The sequence below is a fragment of the Ptiloglossa arizonensis genome, chromosome 7 (genome assembly GCF_051014685.1).
Source record: "Ptiloglossa arizonensis isolate GNS036 chromosome 7, iyPtiAriz1_principal, whole genome shotgun sequence".
NCBI classification, from domain to species: Eukaryota; Metazoa; Arthropoda; class Insecta; order Hymenoptera; family Colletidae; genus Ptiloglossa; species Ptiloglossa arizonensis.
This window is the reverse complement of record NC_135054.1, coordinates 20,648,427-20,671,527: the sequence shown is the minus strand read 5'-3', so window position 1 is coordinate 20,671,527 and position 23,101 is coordinate 20,648,427. Positions and strand designations below refer to the sequence as shown.

General features: G+C 40.7%; 3 protein-coding genes across 7 annotated transcripts; 1 reads left to right on the top strand and 2 right to left on the bottom strand.

Annotated features, from left to right (window-relative positions):
- On the bottom strand, positions 1 to 3,238 carry LOC143149678 (uncharacterized). The gene is made up of 13 exons (XM_076317248.1): positions 3,228 to 3,238; positions 3,018 to 3,134; positions 2,867 to 2,953; positions 2,589 to 2,773; positions 2,389 to 2,509; positions 1,781 to 2,309; positions 1,462 to 1,658; positions 1,149 to 1,386; positions 668 to 884; positions 413 to 585; positions 340 to 364; positions 255 to 295; positions 1 to 54 (listed from the first exon to the last, which is right to left on the bottom strand). Exons 1-13 carry the CDS (start codon positions 3,236 to 3,238, stop codon positions 1 to 3), a joined length of 1,995 nt encoding a protein of 664 aa, XP_076173363.1.
- On the bottom strand, positions 3,115 to 22,724 carry LOC143149714 (phospholipid-transporting ATPase IF). Of its 5 annotated transcripts, XM_076317295.1 has the most exons (21): positions 22,281 to 22,724; positions 12,726 to 12,830; positions 12,405 to 12,659; positions 11,664 to 11,816; positions 11,260 to 11,558; positions 10,971 to 11,185; positions 10,251 to 10,537; positions 9,952 to 10,131; positions 9,485 to 9,632; positions 8,885 to 9,027; positions 8,554 to 8,793; positions 8,077 to 8,219; positions 7,820 to 7,979; positions 7,394 to 7,726; positions 7,127 to 7,313; positions 6,905 to 7,050; positions 6,712 to 6,815; positions 6,355 to 6,580; positions 4,375 to 6,235; positions 3,749 to 3,869; positions 3,246 to 3,552 (listed from the first exon to the last, which is right to left on the bottom strand). In XM_076317295.1, exons 1-18 carry the CDS (start codon positions 22,362 to 22,364, stop codon positions 6,409 to 6,411), a joined length of 3,354 nt encoding a protein of 1,117 aa, XP_076173410.1. In that variant the 5' UTR covers positions 22,365 to 22,724; the 3' UTR covers positions 3,246 to 3,552; positions 3,749 to 3,869; positions 4,375 to 6,235; positions 6,355 to 6,408. The 5 variants fall into 5 exon arrangements, with proteins under 5 accessions (XP_076173407.1, XP_076173412.1, XP_076173411.1 ...); XM_076317292.1 differs by lacking the exon at positions 3,246 to 3,552 and adding an exon at positions 3,115 to 3,134 and having other exon boundaries at positions 3,749 to 6,235; XM_076317297.1 differs by lacking the exon at positions 3,246 to 3,552 and adding an exon at positions 3,115 to 3,134 and having other exon boundaries at positions 3,749 to 6,235; positions 7,418 to 7,726.
- Positions 13,343 to 21,645, top strand: LOC143149408 (2-oxoglutarate dehydrogenase-like, mitochondrial). Its single transcript, XM_076316745.1, has 21 exons — positions 13,343 to 13,494; positions 13,634 to 13,707; positions 13,761 to 14,224; positions 14,280 to 14,315; positions 14,357 to 14,668; positions 14,788 to 14,908; positions 15,052 to 15,155; positions 15,235 to 15,516; positions 15,719 to 15,929; positions 16,176 to 16,353; positions 16,422 to 16,537; positions 16,689 to 16,828; positions 16,918 to 17,063; positions 17,392 to 17,581; positions 18,096 to 18,317; positions 18,404 to 18,680; positions 18,782 to 18,867; positions 19,217 to 19,537; positions 20,350 to 20,634; positions 20,759 to 20,966; positions 21,390 to 21,645. The coding sequence occupies exons 1-20, from the start codon at positions 13,343 to 13,345 to the stop codon at positions 20,957 to 20,959; spliced, it is 3,918 nt and encodes a 1,305-aa protein (XP_076172860.1). The 3' UTR covers positions 20,960 to 20,966; positions 21,390 to 21,645.
- Positions 22,725 to 23,101: the final 377 nt, after the last annotated feature.

Sequence of the window (23,101 nt, the reverse complement as noted above, 5' to 3'; positions counted from 1 at the left end):
TTAATTTATGTCATATATAAATCTAAATAAACTACTATATTGTTTCACTTTATCCTATAAATTATTCAACTCAACATTTTAAACAGAGATAACACATATACAATCTACTTTACAAATTCTTATAAATTTTTAAATTGGAGTATCTTAATTTTTGTCAGATATTTTACGTATTAACTTAAATACACCAATTAATTATTTCTTATTTAATCCTTACAATAACAATATTTTCGTAAATCGAATAAAGAATTTTCTACACATCTTGCTTGAGATCCATACATGTTAATTCTATTGACATCTGAAATCTAAAATTTAACAGATTTTATAAACTTTTGCACTTACTGTGTGTGTTTTTGTAAACATCTACCTTGATAATTGCATCATATTATTAGAAAATCTTTAATAATAAACTTACTTTAGTTGAATAAGTATTCTTCTTGATGTCATAAGTAATGCTTACTTCAAATAATCCATCTCCCGGTTCTGTTTTTATTTTCAATTGATAAATTTCACTTATCAGTTTTGTTTTTGCACTGAAGTCTCCTATGAAGCCATCTCGATCTCCAGATTTTTGAAATTTTAATAAATCTATAATTCAGTAAACTATCTTTTAGTCTCAAATATGCATAAATTATATACTGAATTAGAAAGGTAGGAGTATTCATGATACCTTTATTAGGTATGAGTTTAGCAGCCCATAATATTTCTTTTAATTGTAACTCTTTACATATGTCACGATGGTCTTCTGTATAAGCATTAAGAAACTGAATAAAATATTTAGCTGCAGCAATTACATTAGCATTTTCAATTGGGATTTCTTGCCAACTAAGGCAAGCACACCAATGTGGTTCTATAAATGCATCTGCACATGTTCTCTCTAATGGTACCTGTATTATTTTGCAATATGATTATTTGTCTCTCTGTATAATCATGTCCTTTATCGATAACTACATAATATTAATATAAATAAACAAATAAAATCTATATAATTTTGAAATTTAATTTATGTTATTTTGTTATTTGTTCATATACTATTTTTTTATGGAATATTTTACATACTTTAATAGAAAGTAGTTTAGTTTTTTTTTAATTAGTAAGGATTTTTTACAGATTTTAATTACTCTTTTGAAAATAATTACATATACACTTACCTTATCAAATAAACTAATTGCTCTTTGGTGTCGATCTCCATCTTTTGGAGGTTCAAAATTCAATATGCTTTCTAATGTTTTGTGCACATCAAATGGTGTTGATAAATATTGCGTATTGTGTACAAAGTTTGCATGTGCTTGTGGGTAAACTTTTTTAAACCAAGGAGGAAACACAAAGGAAAAGAATGGCAGTCTCTCCTCCTGTTTACCTTGAAGAGTATTACGAATTTCTGCAAATCTTTAAAATGAAATTTGTCGTATTAATTTGTGGTTTATGCTTAAGTTTGTACAAAGATTTGATTCCAGATGTTACTTGAACACAAACCTGTGGCCATGATCACTCATCAATATTAATATTGTGTTATTTAAATGACCAAATTCATGTAAGTCTCTTATCCAATTTTGTAAGTCTTCATCAAGCACTCCGATATCATTATAGGAATCATGTGAAAGTTCTCCGTGAAATCCAAATAAGAATTTTGGTTGATGTTTATAAACATTAAAAATTTCCTTAATATAATTTAACATCACCTATAAAAATAATAATGATATATGATTCAAAAAATGAATACATGTATCTTAGAAATGCATGTCCTATTATATAAATATTATTAACCAAAATTTAGTCATACCATATGTCTCGGAATACTTCCAATACAAAACTTATTGTAATATTTAAAGTATGGGGTTGCAGCTAAGTAGAATGTTCTCATGTAATGATCAGTTGGTTGTTTTTTAAAACCTTTTAGACGATACGTAAAGGTTCCAATATAATGTACATCTTCCATGAATCCTGTTATATATCCATTTTTTTTATACTGGTTCCATATTATTGGATATACATCAACATAATTTGCTTTTTGTCCCATACGTTTTCTAGTATCTGGTAATTCAAGTTCAATTTTTCCAGTTAGAATAGGAATGAGTGCTTGTGGTGTCCCATCACCTACTATATTATATCCTTCTAAAATTAAAGCACCTAAATATTCTTTTAAGTATTGATATGTCTTTGGCAATTTGCGTATGAATGTATTTCGAGATAGAGAATCAAAACCAAACATGAGTACATTTAGTTTAAGAGCATTGCTTGGAACATTTTCCCATTTATTTTTTTCTCTCACCTGAGGATCATCCTTTACTCCAGCCATAATACTGTGCCATCTAAGAAATTATTATTCATATTAATGTCTAGAATTTCATAGAAATGATAACTTAAATATTTTTGGAGGACTCTACTTACTCTTTACCATTTTTTGATTCACATTTAACATTAACAAAATCACTGTGTCTGAGAGTATAAGAATCATTGGATTCAATTGGAGTCATAAATGATACAGTATAGTCATTATCTCTAAGGATTTCTATAAAGAAAAATTAAATTAGGTAGATGTAACAAGAATAAATGCTGTGATACATTATTACAAGTTTCACACAATTTACCACTAAAAGAACAAGATATTGAGCCATATTTTTTCTTTGCTTTATTACTAATAACAAGTCTCGAGCCGCAAAGTATAATCCAATCTTCGGGTGTGCACAATAAGGGAGGAACATCGTGTAAGAATTTGGTAATCTCTGGATCAGAAACATTTAACTGAGGCAGCTTGCAAGCTACAACTCCTTCTCTAGAAACACAAATCTTTTTAATATTTCACATTTTCAATATACATGAAATTGTACATTTTGAATTTCTTAGATTAAGAAAGGAAACTACGTACCCAATGTAAGTTTTTTCCTTAATTAACTGAGATATGTGTGTTCTGAAATGGCAAGAATTATTGTAAGAAAAGCGATAACATCTTAAACTATAACATAATTATAAGATTGCGTACAATTTATCTAAATTTAATAGATCATTGTCTGTAAAGCCTAATTCTGATCGGAAAACTTGTACAATGCAGTAGAGCAGTGTGATAAATAATGTTATTATTATAAAACGTCGGAAATAACATGACATAATCCTCATCTTCGATCAGTGTATCATGCCTGTAAAACAATATATACAATTTAATTTTTCACTCTTTTAGCCTTAAAAACATTTTTGCAATTATTGAACAATCTAAATATTTATCAATTTACTGTACAAACATCTATTTCAATATATGATATTTAATTCAACGTTTATACGTCCATCGTATGAGAAATCCACAAACTGAACAAACAATAGCACTTCAATCAATTATTGGTCCGAGGTTTTTCAATCGGTTTATTATAGGCCATAAAAAATGTCACATGACGTTCAATGTTCGTCGTAAAAGTTACAAAAAAGCAATAGCTCAAGAGCAATTAAATATTCTTGTATATTATTCCTTGTGGATCAAATAGTGCATCACATGTCTGTCAATTGCAACTCTTTCGACCAACTGATTCGTGTTATGCCTATTTCTCAGCATCTGGTTCAGTTCTGTCAAATTAGTACGTTTGACACATGCAACACTAAATTTGCTGTAATTTATAATTATTCCATCGAGGCGCGATATTCGAAGAACACGCGTTCCTTTCAAATGTTCAACGCGTGTTCTGTTAATTACAATTAAATACAATTGTACGAAGCGCGTCTCCTTTCACGTTATAATAGTGTAGTAGTAGCATTTACGTACGTGTGTACTCTGCTATTTCCAACCAGATGTGTTTTGCTGAATGATTTTTCGAACTTGGATTTATCAGATATAAAAATTTGCGCGGTTGTGTTTGTTAAGCTTTTATTACAAAATTGTGTTCCTTAAAAAGTACAAAATGCGTATAATTCAGTCACAAAGTACGAAGACACTTTTACATTGCGCGTTTATCTTACAATTACACTTTATATTAATATGCCACCGATTGATAATAGATCTTCGTAATTTAAAAAAAATATTACAAGTGTTGCTTTTAGGAACGAAGTAGTTCCAAAAGAGCACAACGCTCAAAGTAATTAAAAGATTGCACTGTACACAAATATTATTACGTTAAATATACAATATTTCTTTCGTCTCTATTTTTAAATTATCAAGAAACGTGATTTACTAAATGTTTTAAATAGCATTAAAAAGAAATTGTCATACTGAGATCGTTCAACTTTATACAAGCGATATCTATTTATTATAAAACTATGATCATGTGTTGAGAAAGAAATGCATAGAAAAGCGAATATTATTGGAAAATACGGAATATTTTATACGAGAACACTCGTTCTTATGCTCAACATTGAGCACACTTTCACAAACACAACATATCCGATTGATACCTAAGAGCCCATTTTATATTTATGTAAGAAGCAGGATGAAGCCTACTTCGGTATTTTAAATGGAATGCTGCACATATGTTTGAGCACTTGGTTTGAAACAAACCTGGCCGCACTACACAGATGCACAATCGCCGCTACGGAAAGGAATCTCTTTCCTAAACGTACGAGATGCGTGACGAGAGGTGCGCATGAAACTGTGGTGCTTACAAAGAGGCTGCTACTCCGTTATGCGTGCGTAGTGGCGCGGTCAGGTTTTATTCAATCGTGTTTACGCTTGAACAATTCTTGCTAAATTCCACGGTATTAAACGTTTTTCGAACTCGGATATGTATATAGAAAAATGAAAAATGAACGTTTCAGCGTTATTTCTAATAGTTGTGGAAAAAACAACTCGAAACACTTCGCACGGAACACTGTGCACAATCGAAGGGATAGAACTTGTTCCGATCTAGTGTTAGTCCCTTTCACGCGAACTGAGACCGCTTTTGTACCTCTGATTATGCATCGGTGCGATGGACGTTAATATTTCGTTTCACTTTCACACGTGAAAGTGTTTTCTCACGAACGAGACCATTATCGAAACAAATATTCACCGTGTTGACCAATTCCTCGGCGAGGAAAATTCTTTCAGATACGTTTTTTAACACGTTCGTCGCCCACCGCGATTCGGTCGAGTTTCTCAACTTTGGGGCGGAGAGCGTCGGAGCGCCGAAATGTAGCAGATAAATTGATAAACGAAGGATGATGAACTTTGTTTGTCGACAATTTTTATATAGCAAGAGATGCCAGGAAAAATGTAAAAAAAACCGCGACCTATTGTTCCAATTGTTCGAAATCACCTCAAATGTGTTTAGAATGTTTCGACGAACACCATGCGACACAGCATAATGTAATACGTTGTCCGAAACCTGAATTAGTAGAAAGTTTATATTTTTAGTATTTTTATGTTGTATATCCTATATTTATATTTCAGTGCTCATTCCATTAAATTCCTTTTAAAAATCCGACTGAAAATCCTATTAACTTGAATAAGAGGAGCGAGAAAACCCAGATTCGGGTGACGTGGCGACGAACGTGTTAAAAAGTACAGAGACCATTTCAAAGTAAACGCGACACGTGACGATTTCGTTGCAATAAATATATGTAGAGCCGTCGACTATCGAAGTTTAGACTTTGTATATTTTAAATGGGCGTAACGAGCGAATGTGTGTATGTGTGTCCAACGGAACAAACTGCCGAGCGGTTTCGTAGATAAAAAAACGTTAAAATATAGCATGCGTGTACATCATATTTCTCTTTTGTAAAAGAGTTACTTTTTTTTTTTGCTCGAATAAATAAGCTCGTAAGCAGTTCCATTATTTTCCCACATATATAGACAAAATAATAATAATATTAATAAATTATAAAGACTTGCAACAATAAGAGTTTGATAATGTTATCAATTGTATCGAAAAAATGAATTGTTTGCTCCGTTGAATATATCGCCATATCACTTTCCAACGAATGCGAAGTTGACACAGAAATAATTCTATTTCTATCGAGTGGACTACTTTTTCCTATATAACTTGCGCTACTTTTTAACAGACCGTTCTTACCTACCATGAAACTAAAGAACGTATCTACGGTCCGTGTAACCAATAAGGTTTACGATTCCTTCGTAAGAATCAGTTCGGGCCCAATGGAATCGTAAAAATAAATATTAACTAACGAATTGATCTACGATTACGTGTGCGGTCGAGGGATGATTTACTAATTTTATAATGTTACAACACGTCTGTCCAATGTGGTTCGTTCAATTCGTACGGTTTTCCGCAGGCCGAAGTTGTCCAACCATGGAATCATCTTGAAAAAAGTGCCAATCCTGAATACGATACATTGAATTATCATCACCGATTGACTAAATCGTAGACTTAGCATTGCAATGCAGAATCTGTATAGATTGGACGTAGATCTTGTCAATGTCTGCACACGTGTTATTACCTTTTTATGCGATGGTAGACTCGCTCTGACGTTATTGGTGTTATTTATAATACGCTACAATTGTTCCTCGTTCCGCCTCGCGACACGAGCAGGCCTGTAGCTGTTGTACGTGATAATTAAATAGTCGGGGATTAAACAAATAACGACGATGACTACAGCCAGAAACCAACACGATATCGACGATAATATTACAGGGAAAACCCTCAGAATATCGCCGTCGTATCTTCTGTAATTAAAAATAAAATTAAATAGAGATCGTACGGTTAAAGGTTTCCGTTCCTTTTTGTCGCGACTAATCTCATTCGAACGATTTCAGATTCTACAGTTTTATCAGTCGAAGGTATCGTTCTTACTTACATTTTCACAAACGAATATAAAACCGAGAATCCAAGAAACACCAATTCCGACAATACCACTGATAGGATAAACGGAATTGTCCTATACGAACTGTGAATCAGTATCTGAAAATTAGTATACATTAGGATCCGTTTCCTTGAAATTGTGTCCACATTGGCAGGTGTTATAATATGCACGTTAATTGTTCAAGTACCTGTACATTGGCCACCAACGTAACTAAATGAACGACAAATGTACTGAACGCCCATTGCTCTATCGGTGTATTATTGTAGAACGTTACGGGATTGATCTGTATGCAATAATACGTCATAAAGTATATGATAATGGTATGCCAGACACCTAAAGAGAAATTAAAAAAATAATCAGCAAGGTGTCCGTATCGGCTCAATTCGCATCGGTCAATTATTTCGCTTACCCAAAGCGGTCCACAAGTAGAACTGTTTCTTCGACAATAAATAATTTTTCTTGTATATTTTATACATATAAGGATAACGTAGCAGTCTGTCAGCACTGTAATCCTGCTCCAATAATCCGAACACCAGTATCGGTAGAGATGTAAATATTACATTGTAAAGCATTAGAAACATACCGTCGTAAAATGCCTGCGAATAGATCTTTGAATGAGCATCGAGGGATTACGAGATCCAACGTAGAAACGTTGAAAAGTAATTGTTAAGAGTACCGTCACGCTTGACCGGGTCCTCACCTGGCCAGAGAAACCATTGTGCAAGCCGAAGAGCAGCTGCGGCGTTATGAACAAAATGTTCTTGTAAAAGAAATACAATGTCAGAGTGCTGATCCGCATGTAGAACCAGTGACCGTGCACCAGCAGGGCTTTCTTCAAAAATTTGAATTTCGCCACCGCGAAATCGGAGCTCATGGTCGCTTGGCGACCTTCTTTGCCCATTATGCCGATTCCGACGTTGGCTTCCTGTATCATGGCGACGTCGTTACCACCATCGCCAACAGCTGCGGTGTGCGGTCGAGTTCGATCTCTTTTGACCAGACTCACGATCTGTGAACAATCGAGAAGATGTGTACAATGATGTATCGAGAAATACACAAAGGTCACTCGTGAGGATCGATTTGAAAAGAACACGGGACCTACCTCGCTCTTTTGCAGAGGCGTCAGCCTGCAACAAACCACCGCCTCGCAGGCCATCCCCACGAATCGAAATTCATCCAGACATAACTTCAATGCGATCGTTACGGTGGTGCCATCGACTAACAGTCCATACTGTTTGTAAGGTTCGAGTTTTATCCTTTGTCTGGAATCGTACAGAGACAGAGTTACACGTTTGTATCGTTTGACAGAAGTACCGAGTGTACATCGAACGATACGGAATGCCAATAAATTGTACCTACTGAAACTCCATAACGCGTTCCAAGCAAAATTGTTCCGTAGTTACGTCTAATATTCTCAGTATCTCGGTACCTGCTTTGAACTGTCCACAGAGGAAGGCAATATTCTCCGCAGTTTCCGCTTTGTCTCCGGTCAACACCCATATCTGAACACCATAAGGCGATTTTAATCGACACGGAGGATTAAGTACTTTTATTTAAAGCAGAACAGCGGATCTCTAGGTTCGAAGCAATACCACGAGCGTGTCGGTGTGGGAACCGCGAGAGCAATATAAAATTTCGTGTATCTTTTTAAGTATTATTTATGGATTGTTGCGAACACGTCGCAAACATTTTAATTCGTTTCCATTGGAGAAACCTCGCGAATCGGTTGATGATATTGTCGCGAAAATATCGCGAAGATAAAATGTAAAAACGGGTAAGTTTCGTAGATAAAAATATGCCTTGAAACCGAGGAGTTGTCACGTTCTAGTTACTAACTTTAATTCCAGCGACTCGTAAACTTTCGAGGGTGTCTTGAACGCCATCTTGCAAACGATCTTCGATCGCTGTTACACCTAACAGAGTGAGACCATTTTCCATCTGATCGTAAGCTCTCTTCATGTATACGCCTCGCTTGTTGCCAGTTATCTGTCTCGCCTCTTCCACTTTGCGTCTCGAGTGCTGGAACTCCTCCTTGTTCATTTTCTTGTACGCAACGACCAGAGTTCGGTAGCCTCTCTGCAAGATGGATTCTTTAATCGAGTCTCGATTAACAAACGAGAGAGAAAATTGGAATGAAATGGCGCCAATCGGTGACAAAATTACGAACCCTGGCGAAATCCGCCACGTGAGTGATGCTTTCGTTCACCATGCCCGACTCTATGAGCGGAAAAATCGTCGAATCCGCTCCTTTGCAGTACAACCAGTAATCGCCGGCCTTATCTTTCACTATTATCGACATTCTTTTACGTTCTGTCGGAGAGGAATTTCGTTAGTGCAATAATTATACGGTTAACTTTCGTAATACTTGAAACACAGCGGTGAAAACTTGGGGTGCAACGTAATTTTTATAGACTCGAAGGTTGTTCGACAAAGAGAGAGTATGGTTGTAACAGGAGGAAGCGAGATAGATATATTGGATTGTCCGATAATCCGATAATCCGGATAATTCGCTAAATATAAAGAAATTTCACTTTCGTTTATTTTCACGTGATCTTTTTAAAAATGATACGCAATGCGTCTCCTTTTCTGCCGGTTCTGATTTCGTTGAGTTCGATGATGCTGGAGGGGATCAGAGGAGGGATGAATTACGAAGCGATTTGAAAGTTAACCGTGTAGATTTTAGCGAAAGTTAACCGTGAATCGTTCCAATCTCTCAAAGAAACGAGAGATCGTCTCCACTGGTATTCGAAATAGTTCGAATACGAACCGGAAGTGAACTCCAACACCTCCAGTTTCTTGAAGGTCATTATCTCGCCGTTGACCATAAGTTCGATGGTGTCGCTGCTGGTGCTATGGAAAACGACCCCGCATCTGGCGCTGGCCTCGACCAAAGCCTTCTCGTCCGCTGATGTCGCCTGCACTCATAACCATCGTACATACATTATATATATATATATATATATATATATATATATATATATTTCTTCTTTTTTTAAAGACCATATCTAGCAAACACTTTACGCCTCTCGAGCGTCGCTTAAATTAGACTCGTCGCGAGGAAAGTATTGATATTCCCACTTGACACGGTCTATCTACAGTCATCATTGTCGGCGTTAATGCAATTTGTCGCGCTACTCTACCATCAGCTGTTGTTTATCGATGTTCGTCCAGAGTTAAAAATAGGTATCGCAGCGTGTCAACGTGACGCTGTTTATGCAAAGCGGAGATTTTCACCTGGTAATCCGGTAACGCCGGGTCCATCAATAGAGAGCTGTTTACGTGCAGGACCTTTTTCAACCGGAAACTCTCGCGATACTCGGCCCGTCTGGCGACCACTGTTGGCCTCTGACTCGGTGGTGTGATTTGAACCGTGTGACACAGAGCAATACTTATCATCAAATGCCAGAGGTTCGGCTGCAATTGTTATGTTACATTTTATCGACCGTCGGGTCAAACGGTTGAATTTGAATTTTCGAGAACGAATCGACAAGCAGCATCATCGATCGTGTTTTGTCGTCGTTAACTCGGTTTACCTCCCACGTTGTTAGCTTCTCGGCTTCCAGTTCGTTCCCGTTAGGAGGCAACCGATACAGATTCCCGTCGCAATCTTTCTCCATGTACATGATCCCGTCGATCGAGCAACGTTTGAACACCATCAGATTTTCGGTGAGAGTACCGGTCTTGTCCACGAACAGATACTCGATCTGACCGAGCTCCTCGTTCAGGTCCGACGTGTTGGTCAACGCTGGTTGATCGGTACTCGCGTCGTACATGTCGATGTCCCAACTGAAGAAAAACGAACTGAGGAATTTTTGTAATTCTGTAACGAGAACAATTGATCGCAGCTTGATAGATGTTTTTTCCTTTTTTCCATCCACTCACGGGTAAATTCTTCGTATCCGCGAAACGAAACGGGAGACGAGATAACAGAGTTCGATTCGAGAACCGGGTACGGTAGCACCTCGTTAAAGCGCCCAGTGTCGGGCTCAGATATTTTAAAGAGATACGCGAACTCGTCGCACCTTCGAAAGAACGTTATCGATGGATCGGCGCGATTCTTCCGATGAAAATAAGACGAGATATCTTTTTTTACACGCGTTCGATCGATGATTCGGTGCTTTTTATCGAGGGACAAAGGTGACGTCTTAACGAGGGGCTACTGTGTTTCGATATCGTGCTACAGTTTTCGAACAGGTACGAAAGAGAGCAGCACATGGATGGATAAAATAAATTTACGAAGAAATAATTCTTACCTATAGTGACGTACAATGATATGGGCACGAGGTAATTGTACAGAATCATGAATTTAAGGAAGTCGGTGATCAGCGAGTAGACGGTAATTTCTTCAGCGGGACCGATATACCATTTCCAGTGTGCCGTTGCGTCCACTATAATTTTTATCATGCAAGACTGTGTGACCTCGACTAGTAGCAGTATCATGAATACGACGATGTATGTATTAATGGACCTATAATTAAGTATCGTGTTATTGCGTTACAATTCGGTCACAATTACGATTACTTCTCGTTGGACGGTATTTACTTCTCGGTGATGGAGAACTTGTTGTTCCTGATCTTCGAATTGAGGGACAATTTAGTGTCCAGGCCTGTATAAATCGCGCATCCAAGAATGTAGTCCGTGTCTTTCAATCTGGACCCACGAAGCAACAGATTGTCGATCGTCAGATGTCTGCTGGTTTCTTGACCCCCGCCATTATTCATTTCCAGCATGCCGTGGAAGTCGTAGAGATTGGACGAAGGATGTTGGCAAGTGATGATGGCCTCCATGGACGCTACCTCTACCGCTGATAGGTTCGAAACCATCTGCGGGATCATCACCGTCTAAACAATTAACGATTGACTAACGATCCTCGATCCATCGAACTAAAAAACTTGATAGAACTTGTCCCCGTCTCTCTCCTCGTATCGTGTTATTGTTTACATTACCTTCAAATTAGTTTCACCGTCAAGATTTGACGTGGTGACGTAACAACGATCCGCATCCTCCGTGCTGTAAAGGAGCAAGAGATCGCAGGGTATGTCCTCGTTTTGATACACCTTCACCAGATCGCCGACTACTATTTGTTGACATTGAATTTTCTGAAGACGAACCAAGGGAAGGTTCTTTTAAAACTTGTGAAAAAAAGAATATTGACAAGACCTCATCGAGATGCAACACAAGTGTAATGAAATAAAAGGAAGAAATAAAAATTGTGATTACGTAGTAGATACAGCAAAGAGAGATACAATAAAATAAAAGGAAGAAAGAAATAAACGAGGACTGATGAATCGAAAGACAAGTGAGGATACTGACCGAAGCATGGCATATTAACCCTTTGGACTCGAGAGGAGATCCTAATTCGTCACCTAATTCAGTGTACTATTTTCAGTTGGAATTCAAATTGGAATTGAAATACTACGTTCTTGTAGAATGTAAACGCATGTATGCCAAGTATAATATATAAAAATGTTCCATTCCAGATGAATTTTACGACTTAATGAATTTTCTCGAGGCGTCGGTTTATGGTAGCAAAGAAGCCTCGAGTGCAAAGGGTTAATTTCCAAAGCTATCGGCAGCTTGTGAAATATGCCATCGGGAAAGACCATAGATGCTCGAGCTTCGACCAAGATAAGGGAGTATTCGCGAATGCGTGATCGATTTGAACAATTTTAAGTATGTTTACCAACCTGTACGCATTTATTACGAATTACTGTGACCATTGCGTGATTCACTTGTTTGTCCGCCAAGTATCGAAGATAATCTTCGTACCCTTGTTTGAACGCGGTCACGAATGTGACGAAGCTTAGGGGCAAGGCGCTGGTCCAAGGTGAAATGGAGGACTGTATCATGAGAGCTATCAACGCCGTGATCAGAAAATACATGTTCGCGATCCGCCTGAACTGCTCGAAGAGATTCCTCGGTACAAAGTTCCACATTGTGTACTGTCGAGGAAATATCATTGTTACAATCGATTCCGAAGACTTCGACCGATGTCGGCGAACACTCACCTTCTTCGACATGATACGATTACTCGAGTAAATTGTGTTCGAGGGATCATTTTTCGAACCGATGTTTATAATCCTGTGGTCTGTGTGCGCAAAAGTCGGAGTACCCTGTAAACAAACGAACGTAAATGAAATCCAGAGAACGTCAAGATCGATCCCTCTCTCGCTTTATCAGCTCCGCTGGAGCTTCACGATTCTCACCCTAATACTGATTCCATCTTCTTTCTCGCATACTCTTGCAACTCTCCTAGTACTACCTAACAATACGTACTTAAATTTTCTTAGCTTCGCTCAATTTAATTCCGTTAGAACTACAAAAGATTCTTCGATTCGATTCGTACACATTATAATCGTGTAAACCGTCTTGTATCAAACAGTAATCGTCTGGTTAAGTCTCTTGATTTTTTCGCTAATTCCGTTAATACATTTAGCACGTCAGTGCTATTGTTATCCTCGTTGTACACGTACTTTGTATTTCTTTCGTAACAAAGAGTTTCTCCCCCGTGGATATCGATAAACGATTATTATTATTATTATTCTATTACCAATTCTTTTTACCGTGTATTGTTTACTCGAGTTGCGCAAACGAGCCGATTAAAAACGTCAGTATTCCGAGTGTAATGATTTTCAAGATTGTCCACGCATCGAAGAATCCTCACAGATTTCCATCCATGGAGGATCAAAGAACCCGTTCAAGGGTTTCCCAACGTACAACTTCCTCTGCACCAAAGAAATCTATTCGAGGACCTCTGTTCTGTCCAGAATCCTCTACGTACCGTGAACAAAATCGTTGGACGTTTTCCCACGCGGTGAAAACCTAGGGAAATTTGCGTCGATTCATCGATTCTCAACGCGGTTCAGTTGTCTCCCTCTGGAATCGAAATCTCAACACCCCGTTGAATCGCGCGAAGGACACCTAATCGCGCGAAGCTCGTCGCAAGCGCGATCGTTCGAGCAGTCAAGTGTCACGATAATGTGACGTCAAGTTCGGAGAGAATCCAACGCGCTCGTTGGCCATCGATTTCGAAATTACGCCAGTGTACAGAGAATTCCGCGCGTGTCTCCGTTCAACGACACCTCGTCCGCTCGTAGAATCAAATGGGGATATGTACGCGAACCTACGACTGTTCCGTCGTACGCGGTTTCTCGTCCAACGTCTCTGCCGCGGCCAGGAGTCTCGCAATGCGGAGAAACCAGTTTCCGCGCGCGGTTTTCTTGCCGCCCGTGAGCCGCGAAAGTGTTTCGTGCGTCTCGCCCACGATAAAAGGAACCGATTCGAGTACTTGCTCAATTCGAGCAACAGTCAGTACTTGGACCACATGTACCAGCAATGGCTGAGGGATCCGACGTCCGTGGGTCCCTCGTGGGCCCAGTTCTTCGATTACGTTCACGCGGACAGTCCCTCGGCGGGGGGCCCGATGCAACGTGTCCAATCACCGCTCGAGACGGTACCGTCGCATTTGATGAGCCCCCGATCGGGACCAGGTGGCTATGTATTTCAAGTACAGGGTGATTTTCTGGGTTAAACACCCTAGCGATGATCACGTGTTTCGATAGGGTGACCCTCTCGTCGTAGTGACCTCGAAAAAGCGTGTAAATACGCCAGAGATGATCCTGCGTTTGTACTGTTCAAGGATACCGGGTTCACTGCTATTTGGCTCAAACGAGAGTGGTGGAGAGGGAACTGCGCGGGAAACAGACCCGAAGGTTCAACCCCCCTCCAGTGTCACCGGAACAGCTCCAGCCAATCGCTGCGCGGTAGCGGGAACCCGGTGTCGCTGATACTGTCCGCGAGAAGAAGCGAGTCACATCCCCCACTTCAGTTTATGGCTACTCACTTTCCCCCATCATTGCACTTAATGTCGCTACTGACCGCTGTCCATCTCCCAATAACGACAATTGGCGCGATGTTGGGGGAGTTGGTAGATTGTGATTGGAATGTCGATGTAAACACTCGTTAACCTTCTTCTCGTGGACGGACAGTACATATATAGCGATGAAGCAATCGATGTCGAATTTAACCATTCGAATTTAAAAGTTACCGTCACTCGTACACTCGGACTAGCAACTTTTCGACGAGAATCACCTCGCGTCGTATGCTTGTTCTTTGCTTAATTTGTGGACCTCCTTGATTTTCCATTTTTTTCTTTCCTTCCGTATCTTGTGTACGTTTTTCCTCGGCTATCGTCAGTACTCGGATTGTATCCGAGTTGTTCGTTCCCGATGTACCGTGGTGTACCGATCCGCGATCTTCGAGACAACGTAACGTTTCTAATTTACATAAACGCGACTCTAGCGGTTTGCTTTTCCTTCTGACCATTGCCACAAGGATTCCACGGGCAGAACGTGAGAACGAAATCGGTCAGCGAGCTACAGGGCGAACAATACATAAACGGTGCGCTGGACATCAACGCGACGATTAGAGCTTATCAGGTATCCGTCGTAGATCGCGATCCGTTTGTACCGGGATCGTCTCGAGCAGTTGATCGATCTTCGGTTCCATTGACTCAAGGCACGCGGTCATCTGATAGCCGACACCGATCCAATGGGCATACAGAACCCGGATTCCCACAAGCTTCAAGGTACCCCGAATTTACCACCGGCGATCGTGGTGCGCCAACACTTGAAAGGCATGACGGAAGCTGACATGAACAGAGAGTTTCCCCTTGCACCGTTCACCGTGATCGGCGGGCCTAAACGAAGCCTCTCGTTACGCGACATACTGATCAGATTGAATCAAGTTTACTGCGGGCACTTGGGCCTCGAGTACACTTATATCCACGATCTTACGGTGGTAGGTGGTGTACTTTTTTCAACGCGTTCGTCAACGTCGATTCTCACGGACGATCGATATCGTCGATCGTTATACACGGACATCGTTATGTCCTACCAATATCACTACCAAAGAGACAGTACAGTAACTAGAGAAGACTCTAAAAGAGATGTTCGAGCAACGGGTATACTTTTACGTACAATCTGGCCGATATGTTTTTCAGTTGGACTGGATGAGGGATAGATTCGAGGTCCCAGGTGCTTGGGAGCTACCGTCGGAACACAGAAAGTGGATTTGGATGAACATAATGAGAGCAGTGACCTTCGAGGGCTTTCTGGCCAAGAAGTATCCCACTGAGAAAAGGTTCGGCCTCGAGGGTTGCGAGTCTTTCATTCCATCGATGGTGGAATGCTTGGAGACGTCCGCCGAAAAGGGTAGAGCTGTCCAACGTGTTTCGAGTACTCCAAGAGTGCGACGAAACGAATACAGGAGGACTCACTCGCCAATGGACTCGAAAACAGTGTCGGAGTCGGTCGTCGAGCAACCGATGACGCTGTATCGACCACTTCGTTGCGTACAAACACGGGACTGTGTATACCCCGTTATCTCTGAGGTGTAGCGACACTGTCTTCGAGTCCACTGACGAGGGAATCATCCTGTACAACGATACGTTCTCGCAGGGGTGGAAACCATCGCGATAGGTATGGCTCATCGTGGCCGTTTGAATACCTTGATCAACGTCTGCTCGAAACCGTTGTACCAACTGTTCACGCAGTTCAATCCGCTACCTTTGGAGGGTTTTGGCTCCGCTGATGTGAAGTACCACTTAGGAATGCACGCGGAGAAATTACTCGAAAGGTGAAATCTCGCGCAGACATCCCATTTTCTGTGAATCGCAATCGTGTAACGTCTTTACGGATCCACAGGACCAACAAAAGGGTTCTGGTCACCGTGCCGGCCAATCCATCGCACTTGGAAGCGATCGATCCCGTGGTAGTTGGTCGTATCCGAGCGGAACAAGTGGAGAAAAATGACGCCAAGTGTGCGTATATCGTCGTCCCGGTACAAGGTTCATTCTTATCGTCGAAACGAGTTTACGCTCGTCGCGTTCGCAAAATCGTATCGTACTCGATGATCCTTGCACCGCGTTCACGGGCACCGAAGGTTCACGATAGAACGTTCATCCTCTCCAGTCGGTACGAAATCGCTGGCTATTTTGGTTCACGGCGATGCAGCTTTTTCGGGCCAAGGTATCGTTTACGAAACCATGCATCTGACCAATCTACCGGAGTACACAACCGGAGGAGTTATTCACGTCGTGATTAACAATCAGGTAAACCGTTACTCGGTGTTTTGCAATTCCTTGCGATAACGCGTAGCCAGCCCATTAGGAAAAACAACAGCTAGTTTCACGAATCGTAGATTGGTTTCACTACTGATCCGAGATACTCCCGATCCAGCGCCCATTGCACCGATGTGGCACGTGTTGTGAACGCTCCTATATTCCATATTCACGGCGATAACCCCGACTTGGTGACCTACTGCAGCAAAGTCGCCAGCGAGTATAGGTATATGCATCTCGGACGAATCTGTGCTCTTCTCGGCGCTTTTCCACGTCGATGAATTTTTATTATACGGTATCGCTGCTCCGATTAATATCTTTGCACGATATCGAACCGATTGTCATGTATCGACCGGTTTGTACGCAACAACGAAAACTCGGAAAAGTTTCGGCAATCGAGAATCAAAATTCGAGGTGATCGTCATTGGGTGCAGTTTCCTGTGACGTGTCACTCGGGCATCCGGTGATAATTATTAAAATTCTCGAGATAAACGCTTCCGGCTGGAAAGCGTGAAAAATAATCTGATTATCTCCCGCAATATCGATCCGAACAGGGCGGAGTTTCACAACGATGTCGTCATAGATATCGTAGGGTATAGAAGATTCGGTCACAACGAGCTGGACGAGCCGATGCTCACCCAACCATTGATGTACAAACGTATCAAGGAACTACCGAACGTGCTCACTATTTACAGCGACAAGCTGCTTAAGGAGGGAGTGATCACCGAGGCGTTCGCCAAAGAAGTACGTACGAAAAAAAAAAAAAACGTAACGTTTCGAGACCAAAGACGTTAAGTAGTCCCTACGCGATGAAGTCGAGCGCGAGATTGGCAAGCAATGGGTTCGAGTTGCGACGCTCAAAGTCCCAAAATATCCGAGGTAACGTACAGGATGATTCACGAATGCGTTCCCGTAATTCGGGGAGCGAATCTACGCGCTAAAATAAATGGTAAACGTCTCGTGACTACACGTCTAAAGTAAGGAACACAGGGCATACGTTCACGAGACGTTTTTCATCCGAAGCAAGGAATACGTAATGCGTATTCGTGAGACGTTTTTCGTTTGTTTCGATCTGCAGATTCACTCCCTAGAATACGGACACTTATGAATCACCCTGCACGATGTTTCGAAGAATGTGTAGTCAAAGATAACTGATAAAGAAACGAAACATAGCAACTCGAAGCTATCGCTGACCGTGTGTGCAAACTCGAGTCCAGCGTACAGGGACCGCTTCAGGAGATTCGCGTCCCTTTTCTAGGAGACGCAGAAGTATTGGGACTATTGCGAGTCGGAGTACAAAAAGGCGCAGAGTTTGGACTCGATGAATCTGAACGACTGGTACGATGTACCATGGACCGATTTTTTCGCCAATCAGAGTCCCACGATTCCTATACCACCGACCGGGATCGATTTGGAGACGATTAATGCAATCTGCAAGGCCATTTCAACGCCTCCGAAGGATATCGAGTCCCATCAGCTGGTACGTAACCGTTGAATCGATGATGAAATTATCGAAAGATCGCAAAGATAACACGGCCACGGACGTACGCGTAATTTTTCACGAAGGTGCTAAGAGCAATGGACAAAAGAGCTCAGCTCGCGGAAGCGCGCAAGGCGGATTGGGCGATGGGTGAGTGTCTAGCGTTCGGTAGTCTGATAAAAGAGGGACATCACGTGAGATTGTCCGGCGAGGACGTCGAACGAGGCACTTTCTCTCATCGTATACACATCATCCACGATCAGAGCAGAGACAAGGTCTACAAAAATATACTCCACGATATATTCCCCGGGCAAGCCCTGTACACCGTATCGAACTCCTCGTTGTCGGAGTACGGTGTCTGCGGTGAGTTTCATCGATAGATGTGATCGGTAGGGGAGTTGAAATGGCAACGAAAACGCGAAAATAAATAGATCCTGATAAATAGCGGTTGATCGTCCACGCAGGTTTCGAGCTGGGATACTCGACCTACAACTACGATACCCTGACGATCTGGGAGGGTCAATTCGGTGATTTCGCGAACACATGTCAGGTAATCGTTCTCCCCGGTACAATTAACATAAATCTATATATTGGATCTCGTGCGAAATAACCTGTTATCGGGACGGTTTATCTTCATATGGAAACGTACGATAAGTGTTTTCGAGAAATTTCACCGTCGTAATCCCGATGATATCGTGTTCGATTGGTCTCGATCGCGATAATCCGTTAAATACGATATAACAAATATAGCCAATTTGATCGATTCCGGGGCCAGACATGCGTATTTTGGTATACCGGACTTGAGATTCACTTTATTCGGTGAATCGACCGTCTGTTGTTTACGTAAGAGGAGAGAGATGTACCGAATGAGAAATGCGCTCGAATAAAATAATCCTCAGGTCACCATAGATACTCTTCTCTGTTCTGGGCAAGCGAAATGGGGTAAACAAGTGGGATTGGTTCTTCTGCTGCCACACGGAATGGAAGGTCAAGGACCGGAGCATTCGTCCGCGAGACTGGAACGATTTCTTCAATTGTGCGACGACGAGTGGATTCATGTCCCTGGTACCGAGCCAGGGGTACCGCAAGGGGAAACCCCGGAACAGATCATGACCCGGCAGTTGTTCGAGATAAATTGGATCGTTTGCAACTTGACCACTCCGGCGAATCTTTTCCACGCTCTGCGCCGTCAGATTCTCATGCCGTTTCGAAAACCACTGGTTAGCTACTAATCAATCCGAACCACGAGTCAGACTCGTAGCGTACGACCTGGACCAAAACGCGTTACTACGCTCGTAGTTGGTACTAGGTTCACGGATATTTCTTGCGTGAAATAGTCGCGTATCAGGAAGAGATAGGTATACCACCTAGAGGTATATTTGTACATGACTAATGTTACGGTTAAAAATGTAATCTCGTCTAGTGAACATCGAAGTGAAATGTTGAGTATCACCGACAGGGCCTGAACTGCGAGTCAGACTCGTCAGGGTCGCTACAGTTACGATTTTAAATGTAATAATCTCGTCTTGTGAACGTCGTTAATTGTATTCCGAACGAAGGTTAATTATTTTCTCCCGATCGATTTGGCAATCTCGTCAGTGTGCGTCAGTAGTGCAAGGATGGGACACTGTTTCGAAAGGGGTATCGATATTTTAATACACCATGGAACGAGTACAGGGAAACACGTTGGCAGCGAAGTATAAAAAATTATCTGTAGAATGTTAACCGCGAAGTAGAAAAAATCGTCTCTGGAATGTTAACTGGCAAATTATAAAGAATCCAGGATGTTAACTCCGACATTCGAATACCATCTTCACCGTGCCTGCCATTTTTACGACCTCGCTATCTTCCTTTCACCGATGCTCTTCCTTCGTACATCGAGGAGAGAGTCGTCGATGTTACAAAGCACGAAATATGGTTAATCTTATCTCGAGATCGATCCGAATGCATCGTAAACAAATATCGTTAAAAATATACTTTCCCCGAATGTTCACGTTCGAGTTTCAACTACCACGGTCCGTTCGTTCGTCAGGTGGTCATGTCGCCGAAATCCTTACTTCGTCATCCAATGGCTCTGTCTTCGTTCGACGAAATGGCACCCGGGACTTCGTTCAAGCCTATTCTCCCGGATACGTTAGTTAAACCGGAAAACGTGCAAAAGATATTACTTTGCAGCGGGAAGGTATTTTACGATTTACTCACGGAACGTCAAGGGAAACAAATGGAAGATAAAATAGCGATAATTCGTATCGAGCAACTCTGTCCGTTTCCTTATCATCTTCTCAAGCAGGAAGTAGCAAAGTATCCAAACTCTAAGGTACAGAAACTTAATCCTCGACCGTTACAACTTCCGATCTCATTTTTCGCGAATGATCTCACTCAACGTAACCAGCTGTTCGATGGACGTGTTTGAGTATATTACTCGTCTACCGCGTGTTTAGATCATGTGGTTGCAAGAAGAGCACAAAAATCAAGGCGCCTATATGTACGTGAGGGACAGGATAGCATTGGCCCTGGGACTCCGTCTAGAAGACGTTCTCTATGGTGGTAGACCACCATCGGCTGCTCCATCGACCGGCAGCAAGATTATTCATAAGAACGAGTACAACGATATGATGACAGTTGCTATGAAACTTGATTGATTCGCAGGTAATTCAAGTTCAACACGAGGAACATACTGTTGCAATAGTCTAAATATAAAGCAGAAAGTATGAGATATCGGGAGATATCGCGCGCAGTGTATATTGGCAAATAATCGGCACATGTTTTCCAGAAAATATTCGACTTCCTTCTTTAAATTTTCGTTTCTTTTGCGATTTGTTTTGTTTTTTTTTTTTTTTTTTTTCATTTCGAATTACCGTGCAGAAACTCACTTACCAAGAGACGCAAGTACCTTGCACGTGCCTTTTGAGGGTACGAGCAAGTAATTCCGTCGAAACAACTCCACGTTGTCATTTTTTTTTTGCACCGTGTTGTCGTTTTGCAAGGAAAAAACGAAATATTGAACTATTGCTGTTACAACGGGCAAACGCGTTCATGCTCAAAGTAAAACTGAACTTGAGATCTCTCTAGGTGAATGGTGCTAATAACCAACACAGCCTGTACCGCTGATATAGATTCATCGAAACTGTTGCACCTATATCGGATTTTCTGATGCGACGCGAATCGTCCTTGTACGATAATATGTCCAAAGTCACTGTCATTGAAAATTGATCAACGCGAAGAAAAGGGTCAAAGTTTCATCCTGCAATGTACAATTATCGTTCGTGATGCAACATTATGTAAATCGATGTCCTTTGTGCGAGAATCTATTTTGAAAAATAAAGCGAAACGTTAAACGAAATATATCTCTAGAGTTTATTGTAAACTATATTTCTGGGGTAGGAAAGTAATATTATGTAACAACTTCGTAAGAACGATAACTGTCAACTGCACTCCTGTTAACTTTCCCAAGCTGAGTGCAATCAGTGTTCCATTAGGAGATCGTATTGAACTGATTTCTTCCACGTGTTGAATGCATTAAGAAACCTGATTTGCAGCAAGCTTATGTAACCTTGTAATTTACAATTTTTAATAGGAGTCGTTTAAATACGAGCAACCTTGAACGTTCTGTCGAGAGCTATACTACATATTTTTACTTTGGATTTAAAAACGTCAAATTTAAATCCATTCTAAGACCGCGACAAATGATTTGACAATAATTATCGATGTTTAAATTTATTCCTTAAATACGCTCAAAGTGTTGCCGAAACATAGTAGCTTATATTCGAAGTCAAAAAATTGTTGTAGAATTTTTAAATGTAAAGTGTACTTGACGCTGGACTAATTTTGAGATAATTTAATTCTTTTCGATATCTAATTTATTTAAATCAAACACCGAACAGTCAGAAACGAATGTCACCAATGGAGCATGTTTTAGCCACATCCAACCATGCATTTAATATTTTGATAAAATTTTCTCACCATTAGAATTATGATTTTCGAAGATCGAAGAAAAAATCTCTTTTTCTTTCCCAGGTCAGCTTTCTCCTTTATGTATCTTTTCATTTATCGAATGAGAAGAAGTATGTCACTGCGTATTGAATATTATTGGAACTACACGTCGAGTTTCGAAAAATCAACTTCACCGTTATTGTCGCGCAAATTAATGTCATCGAGAAATTTTTTACAAAAATCCCGAAATACTCGATAGCAAGTATTATTTGGAATTGTGAAACCGAAATTGTCGTAATACGCGTGACACGTGCAAAAATGGTTAAATTGATCAGAATTGGAGTAGTCCCGATTGCAATTTGATTTCAATTGTCGCGATTGCCGAATTTCACACAACACCAGCAACGATCATTTACTCGCACTTGGATTAATTAATTTTGTCTAAAACAATTCACATGACAAAAGGTAGGCCGATGGAAATGGATCTATTCACTAGCTGCTAATATAACAGCGAACGAGAATGGCAACTGAGATATTCTATCGTGACAACGGATAAAAAATTCTTTATCCGTTCATCGACGACCACTAACACACGTTGCGACCTATTGGAAATCGGACAGATAAGCACTTTCCGAACTTATCGGACTTTCTTGCGATATTTGTTGATAACCAAAAATCAGTATTGACTCGTTCATTAAGCAGTATTGACTTATCATATTCATTAAATATCAAAAAAAGAAACAAACATCAAAGAAGCATTAACAATTTATACACGCGTAAGGATTACAAAAACTTGTTAACAAATAAGTAATCTGGTAGATAAAATGCAAAATAGATATACATTTACATAA